This window comes from Typopeltis vanoorti, chromosome 1 (genome assembly GCF_054136105.1).
Source record: "Typopeltis vanoorti isolate ZY-2024b chromosome 1, IOZ_Tvanoo_1.0, whole genome shotgun sequence".
In the NCBI taxonomy this organism is placed as follows: domain Eukaryota; kingdom Metazoa; phylum Arthropoda; class Arachnida; order Uropygi; family Thelyphonidae; genus Typopeltis; species Typopeltis vanoorti.
Window position 1 is genome coordinate 79,309,833 of NC_143549.1, and position 17,534 is coordinate 79,327,366.

The following is a 17,534-nucleotide window of genomic DNA, read 5'->3' on the forward strand; positions in this document are numbered from 1 at the left end:
CATAAGTTATTTTTTCTAATACAGGTCTCAAAAAAACAGGACATTTCATGTATTGTTATTATTATTGTTACACCCTGATATCTTAAGAATATAGAATTCTCAGCTATCATGGTGTAACATGAAGAATAAATAAAATAAATTAAAAACCCTGCATAAAAGATAATAGTTGAATTAATTAAAAGAAAAGGAAAGATTCTTGCATCCAATAAAATATATAAAAAAAATAAAGGTTTTGTTAAACTAACTAACAAAAGAAAGAATATATTAATATTGTGATATGATTTAAATGAGAAAAGTTAAATAAGACAGAAAAGGATTAGTCATAAGAGATGGTATGTGAGAGGCTAGAGATTAAGTTAAGTAAATTCATAGAAAAAATTTGAAAGGGGATTAAGTTAGAGGCTAGCACAAGAAAAACAACAGAAAATCGCTTAGGGTCAATTCCCAGATTGAGACTTCGTTACGGGCTCGCCGATCAAAGGACGTTTGGCAGAAAAACGCCACCCTAATTGGTTGATGAAGTAAAAACAAGTAGGGGGCGGAGAAAAGAAGTTAGAAAAAGTGCCGTTAGGAGAACAGGTATAAAAGGGTTGGAACCCCCCCCCCCCACGAGGCTTTTTTGGTTTGGATTCTGTTCCAGGAGAGCCCTTCGCGAGCTCTTGAGTAGGGATTTCACGGTGTTTTCCTGAGTGGAGAGATAGGGGTTATATCTCCACGTCACAACAAGGAAACAAAAGTGAGTGGAATTTCGCTTCCGTATTTCCTATGTGAGAAGCGAAGAATGCCATATAGTCGAGGAAAAGAATGCATATTCTTTGTGTTCCAACTTCAGTGACAACTACGAAAAACGGAAGGAGGTAAAGAAATCGATGTCCACGTGGCGAGTTGCACAGCCGATATATAAATGATTCGAAGTGTGTTCGGAGTTACGAAAAGTTAAGCCAGCGTAAGCCTAGTTCAATTCCAAAAAGAACGTGGGAGAAGCAGATTATTGGTGAGGTTATATCAAGATAGTTCAATCAGAAGAAGGTAAAGGTCCATATGAAAAACCCAAGAAAGAAAGGTACTGTAAAATATAACTAATGTTAACTAAAATTTGTCTGTGATAAGTATCATTATTCTAATACGGAACTGTTGAAGTGACCAAGGAAAATTTATACTAGGACTTTAGTATCCGACAGAATATATTAAAAGTAAGCTGGCTAGTGTTAATGTTATGTGAATAATTAAGTGTCCTGAGAATTTTGCATGTCTATTGTAATGTATTGGAAAGTTAAAATGTCATAGATGTGTGTTAGTGCAAAAAAGGGCTTAGTTAACCTACTTAAGTTTGAATAGTCGAATAGTGTGAATTAATCTTATTTGTCCATGTCAAGTGAATTTATGTGTTGAATTGTTATGGCAGCATGATCGTAATACTCATTATAGGATCATAGCCTAATCACTTGTAATAAGCTAATGTTAGTTTATAAGTATTTAGTTTAGCATTAAATTGAGTAATCACAAAATTGAATTGTACCATGTTAAGGAATTTAATAAACCTTTGTTCAATGATAAAAGAGTTGTCTGAAATTGCTGTCCAATGCACCACTTGAAAAATTACGAACCTAATCATGTGGGAAATTAATGTTAAGAAACGAGATAAAGTGTCATAACTGCAATATTGTTTCACTTTCAGACATATTTGAGTTCTTTCTCCTTGTTTTCGTATATAATATCTTAAACTAAATATCCTAAAAGGCGCAGTATAAATACAAATATTAGGGGTACTAAGGGGAGAAATAACTTGGATATTAGTATAAGTTTTGGTGATATCTCGAGCGTAAATAATAGAAGAACATAGATAAGAGGAAATTACTAGATAGAATAAAAATCGTAAAATGGGACACAACATTATTACCCAAGACTCCCTTGGAGTCAAAGACTCATCTAGGATGTATGGAGTGGAAGTTGGAGGCAAATTTATAAAACTGAGAGAGGTGTGGCAACTCTACTATACACAGTATAGGATATTAACTTATTAGTGGCATGTGCATATCATATATATATATATATATATATATATATATATATATTTACTGGTCAAGTAACTTTTATTACTGAAGCATGTGAAGCCCTGAAATATGAACTCATTTTAAAGCTGAAACATCACCACAGAATTAGCACTGAGGTCTCTTTTGGTGAAATGTTTTACTCCCTCATCTCTCAATTGTCATGCAACAAGAATACTCCCTTCTGCTGTAACTGAGGATCAATTTTACAATAATTGCTGAATAACTTTATTTTCAAGAAATAGTTGTCATCATTTAAAAAGCTCATAATTTTCTTTAAAGAGCTGAGAGTATGACTTCTTTCATTCCAAGCCAAACCAATCCAGATATGCATACACAGACAAGAAACTGATCTCAATTGTCTGCAGAATTCTTTCATTTTAGTTAACTTTTGCATCTACTTTTAATATGTTTACAGTACTTTATACCGAAATTTTAGATTTTAACTTTACTACTTTATTTTTATGTTACTGTGTTTAGTTATATAAGTTTCTTGTTTACTTTCACTGTTGTTTCGTAAAGTAACCAACTGAAGTTCTCTTAATTTTAGAATAAGATTACACTTTTTTTTTCTTTTTTAAACCAATAAATTTAATGATAAATTATGCCAACAAGTTCACTGACTGGGCTGTTTGGCTTCTTCAGCACATACAAATGATAAAGACAACTCAAAGTCACTAGTACATAGAAGAAACGTATAAAATATAACAAAATTAAAAAAGACGCGTGACATTATATGCATGGAGTGTGCGTTTCATTAGTTATTGTTGTATGTGCATGCTCTGTAGTTTGTAGCAAAATTAAATTCTGGCAAGCTTAATGATCTTATTAGGGTTTTCCATATGTCAGGCAGGATCATTCCTTGATTTCTGTTTAGGCAGCTTTCAGAACGGAGAACCACTGTGGCTTCTTTGAATTTGTGACATGGGATATTTTCTTCTAGATAAGGAATTTTCGTTCCATTCAATGGTGTGGCTTGTTTTGAAGAAGTGGAGAGCTAATCCGGAACTATCTATTCTGTTGTTTTTAACATCCCCTACGTGTTCCGTTTTTCTTATTTCAAAACTTCTTTATGTCTGACTTATGTAGATTAGACCACAAGAGCAAGGGATGGTGTATACTCCAGCGTATTTGAAGAAGCATTGATGTCTTTTGGTGACCTTAATATGTTTCGTATTGTCTTGATTGGTTTGAAAGTTACTCTAATTTCAAAAGGTTTGAAGAGTGTTGAAATCTTTTTTTTTTTTGACACTGTTCCTGCATAAGAGATGGCAATTGAGGATTTATATTGAGTCTTGGCAGATTGTTGTTGTTGTGTGGGGTTGCTATGAAGAATCTTTTTAATTAAATTTCTTGGATAGCCATTGTTTACCAGGGTCTGTGATATATGAGTTAATTCGTCATGGAGATCTTTTTCATCTGATAAGATGCTGGTGGCTCTATTTTTGAGCATGTGTATGATGCTAAGTTTTTGAGAAATGTGGTGAGTAGACGAGAAGTAAAGATAACGTCCAGTATGAGTTGCTTTACGGTAGACTTTAAGGCTGATATGTCCATCTCTGCTTGTTTTTTGATTAGGGTATCGCAAAATGGTAGTTGTCTAGCCTTCTCAAGTTCCAAGGTAAATTTGATTTTCTGATAGAAGAAATTTATCCTTGTTAGAAAGTCAAAAAGTGCTGTTTTAGTGTTTCTCCAAATTATAAAAACATCATCAACATACCTCCACCATACTAATGACTTAGGATCTAATTCAGAAAGGATGTAATTTTCTAGTTTCTCCATGAATAGATCTGCACATGGAGGAGATAGGGGACTACCCATAGCCAAGCCAGTTAGTTGTTCGTAGATAGTGCCGTTCCATTTAAAGAAGTTTGATTTGAAGCAATGACTGAAGAGGTCAGCAGTATCTTGGGGATACGGATTGTTTAAAATGTTGATAACGTCTTCTACCGGGATGTTGGTGAATAAAGATACCACATCCAGGCTGGCGAGAATATCTGTTTCAAAAATGGAGATTTTTTCAATTATGTAATGAAGTGCTTTGAATTCTTTATGTAGGTATCAGAGTTTCGAATATGATCCTTTAGGAGATGGGCAACGTGTTTAAACAATAGGTAGGTTGGAGAATTTCTTCCATCTACTATGGGGCATAGAGGGACTCCACTTTTGTGAACTTTAGGAGAACCGTATAATCTCGGTGTCACTGGGTGCAACAACTTCAATATCTGTTGTAGATCTGTCGACCAACTATTCATATTACGTAATAAGTTATTAGTGGCCTCGTGGTTTTTCCATGTAGGGTCTGAGTCTAATATCCGAAGTTGATGTATCTGAGAGTAACTCTGTGATCTTAGCTGTGTAGTCTTTGATGTTGAGGATAACCGTCGAGTTTCCTTTGTCTGCCTTTAAAATGATGATTTATTTGTCCTTCTTCAAGTTGGAGAGTTCTCTTTTCTGAAGGTGTTATACAAGGGTAGTCTGAAAAGGTCTCAGCCTAACAATGAAAAAACAAATTTATAATTTCAAAATTACTTTTATTTTTCAATATAATCTCCGTTAAGACTAATAAATTTATTCCAGCGATGTGTCAGCGCCATTATTCCGTTCTTGTAGTAGTTTTCAGTAAGATCTGCAAAATATCCCTCTATAGCTGCAATCACCTCTTGATTCGAAGAAAAACGCCGACCAGCAAGGAAGAGTTTCAGTTTTGGGAACAGATAGAAGTCAGAGGGAGCCAAATCTGGGGAACAGGGTGGATGTTCCAACAATTCATATTGCAGATCCCTTAATTTCCCATTGCCAAAACACCTTTGTGGGTGGTTGTCCTGATGAAAGTTGATTTTTTCCTTCTGCAAACCAGGTCTTTTCTCATGAATTTTTTTGTCTAGTCTGGTTAAAAGATCGGAATAATATTTCCTGGTTACTGTTTTATCCTTTTCAAGATAATTAATAAACAAAATGTCTTTAGCATTCCAAAACACAGATGCCATGACCTTTCCTGATGATGGAACTGGCTTTGTCTTCTTTGATGCTGAACAACCGGCTTCTGTCCACTATTTTGACTGATGTTTGGATTCTGGTGTGTAATGGTGAATACAAGTCTCATCTATAGTAAAAAAAATCTACACACAAAATCAGTTTTATTCTTGTTAAAATGCTCCAAGCATTGTTCAAAGATTTTCATGCGAGTGCATTTTTGATCTGCTGTGAGCAAGCACAGCACTCATCTTATGCAAAGCTTTTTCATTTGCAATTCCTCATGCAAAATATATCTTACACGTTCTTTTGAAATGCCTAGTCTCAGCAATTGCACGCACTCTGACTCGCCGGTCATCCAATACCATATTGTGCACTTGATCAATGATTCCTGGTGTTGTTATCGACGTCCTTCATGTGAATCATCTTCAAGGCTGGTACGGCCACGTTTAAACTTGGGAGCCCACTGCTTAATTGTAGAAAATGAAGGAGAAGAGTGCTCATAAACTTTTATCAACTTCAAATAAATTTCTTTTGGCATTAAACCTTCTTTTACAAAGAATTTCATAACCACACGATACTCAATTTTATTCCATTTCAAGATACAGACAGCACTTTTGCTTCAAACAGCTGTATAAAAAAACTACTTGATAGAATGACTTACAATTTCACATGGATGCTTATGACAGATATACCAAGTTAAAAAAATATAAATCTTGCCGATAGCGTTGCCATCTATGATCTAGGCCGAGAACGTTTCAGACCACCCTCGTATTTTGGTTTGGTGGTCTTGATGACGAAAGGATAACAGCGCTCTTTAATCTAAGATCATTGGCTATTGTTTCGGACAAAGACCAGAGTGCTGTCTCTATGTCGGAAATAATGTCGACCTTTGGAATATGGTTAAGTGCGATAGCAAAATTGAATCATTTTTTTCAGTATGGCAACTTCTGGTTGTGTTAAGGAATGGTCAGAGAGGTTAAAGATTACTTTGTCCTCAGGCAGGTTGGGTTTAGACTTATGACTTCTTTCATATAATGTATTAAATTTCTTAATTTGACTTTTTTTTGCCAACAAGAAAAGCCTTGTTGAAACTATTATGTATCATGTTATCAAGAAGTGTCCATTAGTCAGTTTCTATGTTGTTCGAAATGTCCTTCATAAAGTCGGAAGCATGTTAGATCTATTTTGCTAAGTTCATGTCTGATATTTTGTATCCTATCATGCAATAGCACCAGGGACATTTTCAAATATATTTGTTTAGCCTTTCTTGAGTGGAATTTTTCTTTTATAACTAGAAATTCAGGAATGATGTTGAAGTTCCTGCATCTTTTTAAGAACTTGAGATGGTTTAAGAGTCTAGCTTTTTTACATTTGAGTTTCTCAAAACAACGTACCTTGTTTTTTTGTCCCATTGAGTCTGTTCATTGTGAGTGTATTTTTTTTTTTTTGGCCACTAGCTAACTATACCCCATAGTAGATGGAAGAAATTCTCCAACCTACCTATTGTCTAAACACCTTGCCCGTCTCCTAAAGGATCATATTTGAAACTCTGATACCTACATAAAGAATTCAAAGCACTTCATTACAAACTTGAAAAAAATCTCCATTTTTGAAACAGATATTCTTGCCAGCCTGGACGTGGTATCTTTATTCACCAACATCCTGGTAGAAGTTATCAATAATTTAAACAATCTGTATCCTCAAGATACTGCTGACCTCTTCAGTCATTGCTTCAAATCAAATTTCTTTAAATGGAACAGCACTATCTACGAACAACTAACTGGCATGGCTATGGGCAGTCCCCCTATCTCCTCTATCCCCTTTCCTTTAATAGCAACCCCACACAACAACAATCTGCCAAGACTCAATATAAATCCTCAATTGCCATCCTTTATGCAGGAACAGTGTCAAAAAAATATTTCAACTCTTCAAACTTTTGAAATTAGAGTAACTTTCAAACCGATTAAGACAATATGAAACATATTAAGGTCACCAAAAGACAGCAATGCCTTCTTCAAATAAGCTGGAGTATACAACATCTCTTGCTCTTGTGGTCTAAACTACATAGGTCAGACATCAGCCCTCCACTTTGGTGTGTGGTTCATATTTCATATTCCTGAAACACGAATCTGAGTTGTTTTGAAATGCTTCGTGTTTGATTTCCTATGATCACTTGAAATTATTTTAACTGAAGTTAAAACAGAAAATATATGGAAATTAATTATATTAATATTTTTGTTTACAGTTCTTAAGATATGTTCATGAACTATACAGCATACATATCAAGGGCCTGAATAGATGCTAACTCATCTTAAGCATTCTTTTGTTATGTTATATATACCAAAATTATGCATAAAAAATACTGTACTTATTTATCACATCAAACAACAATTTAGGATTTTTTACCTTATTGATAAAAAATTAACTTTTCAACGGAAAAATGAGTAGTTATTCATGCACACTTCCTGACTTAAGTTCTAATTAAAGAAATACTGTATGTTATATCATACAATCTGAATTACTATTCAGAAACACAAGCAGTAGCGAAATATAAAAACATAGAAACAGTTCAAATAGCAATTAAAAAGGGAGTTATGCAAGACTGCTCATTGTCACCGTATTTGTTCAACCTGTACCTAAAAGTCGTAGTAGACGAAGGACTACAGATATGTGAAGGCATAACTGTAAATGGAAGAAATATAACACACTTAAAGTATGCTGACAATATAGTTATCACTACAGACAGCCAAGAAAAATTAGAAAATATCCTGAGAAAGCTACATCATACAAGTAACAAATATGATATGAAAATCAATTTTAGTAAAACAAAACTAATGGTAACAGGAAGAAAAAGGGAAGCAGTCCAAATTAAATTAGGAAACAATAATATAGAGCAAGTAAAGCAATTCAATTACCCAGGATCAATGATCACTGAAGATCTAAACTATTTTGAAACCATAATAGATGGATAACAATGGGCAGACTACAAGAAATATGGAACAATAAAAGATTAAGCAAAGAACTCAAAAACTCAAATTAAAGATATATAAAAGAATGATAATTCCCACAGTACTCTATAGCTCAGAATGCTGGACCTTAACAAAAAAAGAAAATGGATAAACTCAATGCTTTTGAAATGAAATGCCTAAGAAATATCAACAGAACAAACTGGACAGATAGAAAAACAAATGAAAAAGTCAGAGAACTTAACTTTAAAAAAACAATAAGTAGAGAACTAAAAAAGAGCCAACTAAGCTGGTTTGGGTTTGAACATGTTTCAAGAATGAACCCAAAAAGACTACCAAACATATTAAATGGTAGAACTGAAGGACAGCCCAGCAGAGGAAGACCAAGAAAGAAATGGATTGACAACATCAAAGAAAGCACCCATTTAAACTCCATAATAGAACTTCATAAAAAGACAGCAGACAGAAAGAAATGGCAAAAATTTGTCTTTGAAGAACTTAACCCATCATGAGCAGAAGAGAAGAAGATATCATGCAGTATTTCTTTATTTTATAGTTTCAAGCAGAATCAACTTAGTCTGGCTGTCTATCATTGGGTCTCTCTCTCTCTTCTCTGCATGATTTAATCTACCAACTGGAAGATTGATTCCTGCACACCAGCTGTTCACTTGCCCCTCCCTCCCTCTGTGTGAGTCGAGGCAAACAATTACAAAGTTTACTGACTACCAAAGTTTTCAGGTTATTTCAGTGGTACAGATCATGCCATATTTGGTTCATTATAAAGATTTCATGTAAGTCACATTAATTAAGAAACTTGAATGTTGCTTCTGGATTTTCATTTTTATAATTTCACACTCTTCCTTTCTTTCTCCCATTATTCATAATGCCCTTCTGCATGCTCTGTGTATGGATCCTGCCAATCCTTCATGTTCAGTTGTCAGTGTATGGTGTCCTGCAATTTTGTTATCAGCTACAGTTATCTCCCAAAATTTTTTGCTTTTCAACAGAGGATAATGTTGTCTTGGCTATGAACACTATTAAATATTAGCCATTGACATCAAGGTTAATGTACCTGCTTTCCATCCAAGGGGCAGTGGGTTCGAATGCTCCTTTGGCTGGATAATTTGTGAATGTCTTTAGGTGGGAGATGAATTTCATTGCCTGGTGTAAGACCACTGCTCTGATTACCTAGAATGGCTTGAAAGACTTATATTGTGGAACTATATAGCAGGGTTTCTGGATAATGTTCATCACCATTTATTCATGTATGAATAGGGAAAGATATACAGAAATATTCATATAACAAAAACTCATGGAGATAACATCCATTAGATGAAAGTCAGCCAAATTGCTCTGTTTTGTTCCTCTATTCAGTGACTAGAGAAACTTTTTCTAATCAGTGACTAGAATTGAACTTAGGTCTTTCTTCAGGCAGCCTAGAGCTGTAAAAGCAAATACCATTTCCACTCAGCTATATAGGCTGTATTGTTTAAATAAAAGAGTGTCACAAGAGGTAACTATAATTCCAGTATAGTTCATTGGAATACATACAGATTTCGTAGCAAATTAATGAAACATTCTTTCCAGCAAAATTAAAAATAATTTTATATGCTGCCTAAACTTTCTCTCTTTTATGTCACTCTCACCTGCAAAAGGTTATAAACTTATAAACCTGTAGCAGTTTCATAGAGGGGACTAAAGATTTCTTTTATTTATTTCTTACAGAGTCCAGAATCCCCTCTCTAGAGACCAAACACTGAACTTTTTCAAGCCACTTCAGATCTCCTGTAAATGGGGTAGTGGTCTCCTCCCTGGCACTGAAATTCATCTCGCACTTAAAGACATTCAGAAACATCCATGCTCAAGGTAGGATTTAAACCCATAGCCTGTTTGTTGAAGGTTCTTCGGTTAGTTGATCTATGGCACGGGTAAGCAGGTTTTTTCTCCCAGAAATAAATATATTTTCAAAAATTATAATAAATATATTATGTTAGGGTAAGGGACCATGCAATGGCAGCAATTCTCTGCTATCTCTTCACTGGATGGAGCTTAAAATAAGTGATAATAGTCTTTGGCCAGCTATCTCTGATTGGCTACTGCAGGAAGGTGAATTGCCCACTCAGTCTCCAAAAGTTACATAGGGCTAAAACAGCTTCGCTTACTCTCTATAAGGGAATAAAAAGTGTTAGCAGTTTTTTAAATTTAAACAATAAGCTTAATTTGGGCATTTCATTACCAAGCCAATTAATGTGAAGTCAATCAGCCTCTATATACAAGAAGCCTAGTAGATACTTCATGCACAAACTTTGTTTGCTTACATTTGGGTAAAGGATTAAACAAGAATATAATTTCTTGGCAAGTTTCATTTAGGTATGTGTTTTAGGATGCTTGTGTTAATGTTTAATGCAGAATCCATGTAATCCTTATATAATACACATTTCTTTCAATAATGTTAATTTTAATTCATGAAATGATTATTATTATTATTATTATTTGATATTTGAGCACAGAGAGTGAAGACTCGATGTTCTTTACCATAGCAACATATACAGCTAGTATAAAATCTGTGTGTTCCATTTGAAGAATTTCATTCTACAATATATCATCACTTGCAGAGGCACTCGAATTAACAGAAAATAATAGAGGCACACAATTACCCTCCATTTTATATCTAAATAGATATAATAAAAATCTATTCTGTAATAGCTGAAACTATATATCCATAATTATGAAAAAACATTATGGTTCTAAATAAAAAAAAAAAAGCCAATGAACAATAAATTTATTCTTCTTAAATAAATTAATTATACAACATTTAAGGTAAATTACAATACCATGTTGTATCTGAAAATATATCAATATTCTACAATAAAATGTATCAATAAATTTTTGTTGTATATTTGAGTGATGTATAACAAAATGAGTTTAAAACAATGCAAAACAACAAAATAATGTTTAGTATATACAAATTTAAAAAAGGAAATTACATTTATTAAGAATTGATTATGTAAAGATTCCTCACTTGAGACAGCAGCTGATATATCCATGGTGACATCAATCCTTTCTGATGGCGTTCACTGGCAGTGTGCATAACTTCTGGTGGTACTTTAGGAAGTTTTGGAACCTCGCCTATCTGTCCTTGTAAACCCGAGTCATCATTTAGCTTCATTTGTAGCTATATAAAATAATCAATTTTTTTTTATTTGATTTAATAATTAGATTTGATATGGGTAATTGCACTTTCTCACAGTAGCAAAATATTAATATTCAATTACAACTAGTGTATTTTCTAAGAATTAAGAGAATGAAGCACAATTATTGATTTCCAGTAGTTCCTAGCCCTTTTATTTTTTTGAAAAAAATATTTCATCTTCAAATTAAAATCAATGTCTTTCCAGGCAAGTAGCATAGGCCACTCCTTTGATTTCACTAAGAATCAGAGCAGTTACATGATCTGCTTCTTAGTTAAATCAAAACTGAAAATGCAAACTCTGAAAAATAAAATTCAAACTGAAATCAAAATAGACTGAATAAATTACTTGAATAATTATCAAGCAACACGAATGGTTTTGAAAGTTAGTGACAATACCGAACTGTGATTTATGAGCACAGCATTTCAAGTTATTTATATGCCATGTACAGACTGTTAGCATGTGTGCTACCATAAAAAAAAAATTATCCATTGGCAACAGGAAAAACTACACATACTTTTCCTAACAGAAACTCAACCCAGCTTTTCAACCATTACTCATCTCACTTTTCCCAGTTAAATGTTACCTTTTTCATTTCAAAAGGTGAACAGTCAGATATGTCAAAGAATATACAACCTAAAATCTACTCTTTATATGGATTACTTTTTCTAACGGATAGGGGCTTAATCTTCTTCTTCTTCTTCTGCAGCTTCTCCCACTTAAGTGGGGGTCACTGTTTGTAATGAGTCTCCTCCACACCTTCCTGTCTTGGGCTGTCACCACATCCAAGTTCTTCATCTTCAAGTCCTCTTCTACCAGCTCCCTCCATCTCTTCTTTGGCCGCCCACGCTTCAGCCTTCCTTGCACATCCATCTGCATGACCTTTCTTCCCACATATTCGTCCTCCCTCCTCATCACATGACCAAACCATCTCAACCTTGCCTCCTGTATTTTCGCTCCTAAGTTCGTAACTTTCACTGCTCCCCTGACATAGTCATTTCCCAGACAATCCTTTCTGGTCACACCGCCATCCACCTAAGCATTCTCATCTCTGCTACTTCCATCCTGCTGATGTTATTTTTCCTCAGGACCACAGTTTCTATAGCATATGTCATAGCTGGCCTCACAACTGTCCTATAAATTTTGCCTTTCAGATTGATCGGCACCCTCTTATCGCATAACACTCCAGCCATCTCCCTCCAGTTCCTCCAATCTGCTTGTATCCTGCATCCCACTTCCTTCCCAGCTGCTCCATCTTCTTCCACTGTTGAACCTAAGTATCTAAAGTCTCTCACCTTCCTGATGACATTTCCTTCCAGCTCCAGATCTGTCTCCTGGCCGCCACCACCCACTGCACAACATATATACTCTTACTTCTGCTCAGTCTCATACCTCTCTCTTCCAGTACTTTTCTCCATCTTTCCAGTTTAGTTCCCGCTTCTTCTCTTGAATCTACACACAGCAAGATGTCATCTGCATACAACATTGTCCAAGGCGCATCTTCTCTCACCTCCTCTGTTACCACCTCCATCACAATATTAAACAGAAACGGACTTAATGCTGACCCTCGATGCAAGCCAACTGTTACTTGAAAACTTTCTGTCTGTCCCACTTAATACTAAGTGGGAAATTATTGATGCTATTTCAGATGAACGTTTGCCATTGAAATATTGATAGAATACACATATTACAGAAAAAAAAACATCTGTGGAAAAGTGGGAGGAGTGAGTTGATAAGAGATGGGACATTAATCAATCTAATTGCTCTCCTCTGTATTAAGTCAACCATTTTGAGGGAGCTCTTAGGACCCCACTCCAAATGCAAGAGCAGTATTCAATAGCTGGGCAGATCTGTGATTCAGCAGCTGTTCAGAGGTGAAGTAACATCTTGAGCAAAAGAGAAATCCTAGTTTAAGTTGAGGATGCAATGGTTGTGATGTGTTTATGCAAGGGAAGGCTTAAAGTCAGGTTAATTCCAAGAAGAGAAATCTCATCTTGTCTGGAAATTTGAGTGTTGTCAAAAATAAAAATGGGAGAAAACAGTTCTTTTTTGTGAGAAATAAGAAAGAACTGGGTTGTACTAGCACTGAAATTATCTGACCCCCCCCCCCATTGGAGGATAGTTTGGAGATCAGAATTGAGGGCAGCAGTAGTAGATGTTCTGTAGGTTGAGGTGAGTTGTGTAGAGTAAGGTTTGTCAAATGAAAGGAAGAAGTGCAATGTGCTGTCATCTACAAAACTGTATTGGGTTGGAGGTCAACTGAAGTAGGTCACTGATATATAGAAGGAAGAGGGGTGATGAGAGAACAGAACCTTGTGGAACCGCAGCATTATTTGAATGGTGAGAAGATAAGGAACCATCCACCATCACACACACAGCATGCGTCCAGACAGAAAGCTGGCAATCCAACTGTAGAAGTCCCAAGATAGACCCAATGATGGAAGGTTGCTTAGTAAGCCTTTGTGCCAGAACCTGCCAAAAGCTTTGGGGGATATCAAGTGCAACCACTTGAAATCCACCAAACTTCTCCATGGCATTTGTCCAGAGATGTGTGATGTCAGTAGACATCACATCTCTGAGTTTTACTAGCACTGAAATTGACAAGGTTATCTGATCCCCCCCCCCATTGGAGGATAGCTTGGAGATCAGAATTGAAGGCAGCAGTAGTAGATGTTCTGTAGGTAAGGTTTGTCAAATGAAAGGGAAAAGTGCAATGTGCCATCTGCAAAACTTTATTGGGTTGGAGGTCAACTGAAGTGATGGAATCCATACTGGTGGTCATTTATTAGCTGGGTGCCTTTGAGTCTGTGTAGGAGTTGTTTGAATTGATGGTTTTCTTCATTACTTTAGACAGGACTGAGGTGAGTGAGATAGGGCAGTAGTTAGACAACAGTGATTTGTCGCCCTTCTTGGGAATGGGTTGAATATAGGCCAATTTCCAGGGATAGATACATTGGAGTAAGAGAGTATATACAGGCACACAGGACAGTTCTGGTGCACGAACCTTCAGGACAACTGGAGGAATGCCATCAGGGCAGGAGACTTTTTTTTTTTTTTTTGTCTAATTTGGACAATATTTTTCTGATCTCTTTCAGGCAAAAGGATATAGGAGGCATTGTATGTTGGGTATCTAGAATGGTTGGGGGGGGGGCATTTACCATTGTCAGTTATGTATGCATTGGGGGCATAGTGTGAAGCCAGGAGATTGGCTTTTTCTGTGGATGATGATGCAATAGAGTTATCTGGGTATGATATGGGTGGGAATAGCGTTAGGCAAAAATTATGACCAATTGTTTTGGCAAGAGATCAAGATGCTGGAGATGGTAGTGGACACTATTAAGGTTGGAGTTGAGACCATAGATGTTGGTGAAGTGGATATGCAAGGTTCTGTGGGGCATATATTTAATTGCAAGGGTCTTGCACATTTCCTATGCAGCACCTGCATACTCGTCTCCATGGTAGTTACTAGTGGTGTTACCTGATTTTTGCACTAATTTAACTTGTTTGTAGTCTACGATCCAATTGTTGTCTCCATTTTGACATTTTCCTTCAAGTTGTTTTCAAAGATGCTCTCCTTGTTTTCTCTCTGGGTGAATGTTAGGGCAGGTCGAGCACGCATGTGCGATCGGGGGCAAGTGTCCTTGAGCTTATCTCTGTTATTAAATTTAGACGTGCATGTCGGTGTGTCACAAGTCACCTTTACGAGGCGTGGAAAGTTAATTCCGTCTTTTATTTATGGATTCAAAACGATGTCGCCTGACAATTATTTCTAGAATCAAAGTTGCATGATAACTTGAGATAATAAAATTAGTACAGAATTAAAAGCTAGAATACATGCCTCCAGTAGATCTAATCATTCACTACATCATTTACTATCTTCCAAAATTTTATCAAGCACAGTTAAAATAGAAATATAAAAGACGATCATTAGACTTGTATATTTCTGTTTTAACTGTGCTTGATAAAATTTTGGAGGATAGTAATGATGTAGTGAATGATTAGATCTACTGGAGGCATGTGTTCTATATACAAGAAATATACAAGGCATCATTACTTATTGTTTTATATAGAGCATAACAGACCTAGATACAAAAGCATTGCAGACCTTTAAATAAAATCCTCAGAAAATTCTACGAACCTGTAAGAGATAACACAACAGGTGAACATAGAAGAGGACAATCAAGAACTATATGAACTTTATAAATCCCCATTTCTAGCTGATGAAATCAGCTAGAAATGGGGATTTATGCTTGAGATGGCTTAGACATGTGAAAAGAATGGCTTAAGAGGCTTTCAAGATGATGCCTGATGGAAAGTGACCTAGAAATACTGTGGATGCTCAAGGAAGATAAAATCCAGAAAGACTTAACTAAAATGGGAATCCAGGACTGGAATGTAAGAGCTCAAGACCAAAAGGAACAGAAGAAGCTGGTACATGCAGCAAAGAATATATATATATATTCGTTTGGTTTGTAATACCATTAAAATAAATTATGAATAGTAGACCAGATGATTTCTTCTTCAGCTTGCTGAACCTTTATGGTTCAGCAAGCTGAATGTTTCCTCTTCCTGGTGTATAAGTTCATGGGAATGTTTTATTATCTTGACAAAATGTTCTGTCCTGTTGTCACATAAGAGCAAAAAAGCAAGAATGCTCTGTAAATCCTCCTTGCATATCCAAGATGAATGCAATAACTTAAATTTCCACAAATATTCTAACAGTAAGCCTTGTACCTTATTATTTCTGTCAACTTGGGATTATTTTCAAATCTCTTTCATATTAACTATCTAACAGAGTTCCTTATGGTATCCAAAAGAGTTTTAAAAACCTTTTGCAAGCATATAAACATGTTAATCTTTCAGCTCATGAATTTCATTGCTCTTGGAGCAATGATCTTCTCAGAAAGCCAACTATGTCACAGCAAAGCAACACATTCCATTCTTTGAAAGTGTCGTTTTACCTTACCCCAGTTCTGAATATATTTTCAGACACGAACTTTGTTTGCTCACACTTGGATAAAGGATTAAACTAAATTTATTATAGTCTAACCAAGTGAAAAATAAACTTTCACCATCTTGTTCTAAATCTAGAGTAATTTAATAAAAAGGTGGCACACCTTTTGGGCAACTCCTATAGGTAAAGATAACCTTGCTATTGCTTCTGCCACTTCTGGGCCTGGCTCCCACTGAAGAGACCTCAATAAAGGTTGAAACTAGTCTGGGTTGTGGCCTTTCCCTAAATGCATAACATTATACATATCTGCAAGGAGATGTGTTTTGCATTATGGGAGATGCTGGGATAGGAGTGATGTTAGCTTGGTCCACCTTTGCTACGAGTTGCCCGGTGTTGTACTACCTTACCCCAGTTCCGAAGATATTTTCAGGCGCAAACTTTGTTTGCTCACACATGGATAAAGGATTAAGCTAAATTTATTATTACATTCCATTCTTTGTTTCAAAATACAAAGCTAAGGGTTATATTTGTAGAGTTGATTCTCACCATAGAAACTGCTATCATAATAAACTACTGAAAATTTCCAAAAGAAGCACCACAAGCACAATACCATTCTGAAAAAAATTCATTATAGCAAACAATCAACAATAACTTTTATTACTAAATCACTTAAGGAATTGAACAACGTAGATATGAATATAAATTAAATTACACCTTAATAAATATTTCCGATATTTCGGCAACGTCACATTGCCATCTTCAAAAGGAACTTACAAAAAAAGGCACGTGCACGTAGGCAATACAACACAGTAACTGAGAATGAAGAGATGAAGCTATTGTTCTCCTAAAAGTCCTGATGGTGTCCTCTAGCAGGCTAATTAGGTGTTCTTGGCTGTTGGGCTGACGGTCTGCTGATGTAAGCCTCCCAAATTTGGGGCAGTCACATACAACCAAATTTGTTGAGGTTTGGAGAGTTTCTTAGGGCTGAGGTTGATTCCATAAATAGTCTTTCGAATTTGTTTTTGCTACGGTGTATTACTGTAGCTTAGGAAAAAGTTACCAAAATCTTAAAAAAACATGACCTGACCTCCTGTTACAGGCCTTACAGAAAATTGGCATCCCTTATCCGCTCCACTAAAGACCAACCACTTCCCCTAGACCTACCTTGTGTATACCAGGTCCCTTGCAGTTGTAAACTGTCTTACTTTGGCCAAACTGGCAGGACAGCGAATATCAGAATTTCTGAACACAAGGACTACATCCGGTTTCACAAGTACAGCCATTCTGGTCTTGCAGACCATGCTCTGGATACACGCCACAGAATACGGTGGAAGAAAGCTACAGTAATACAACGTAGCAAATATAAATTCGAAAGACTATTTATGGAATCACC

At 35.8% G+C, this 17,534-nt stretch overlaps 1 protein-coding gene across 2 annotated transcripts in view; it reads right to left on the bottom strand.

Moving 5' to 3' along the window:
* The window catches only part of LOC150110124 (constitutive coactivator of PPAR-gamma-like protein 1 homolog), a 299,942-nt gene that overhangs the window by 191,466 nt on the left and 90,942 nt on the right, over nt 1-17,534 (bottom strand). For both annotated transcript variants that reach the window (XM_090397994.1, XM_090397986.1), the window contains exon 8: nt 11,019-11,171. In XM_090397994.1, the coding sequence (XP_090254120.1) occupies nt 11,019-11,171 (153 nt within the window). The remainder of the gene's footprint in view (nt 1-11,018; nt 11,172-17,534) is intronic.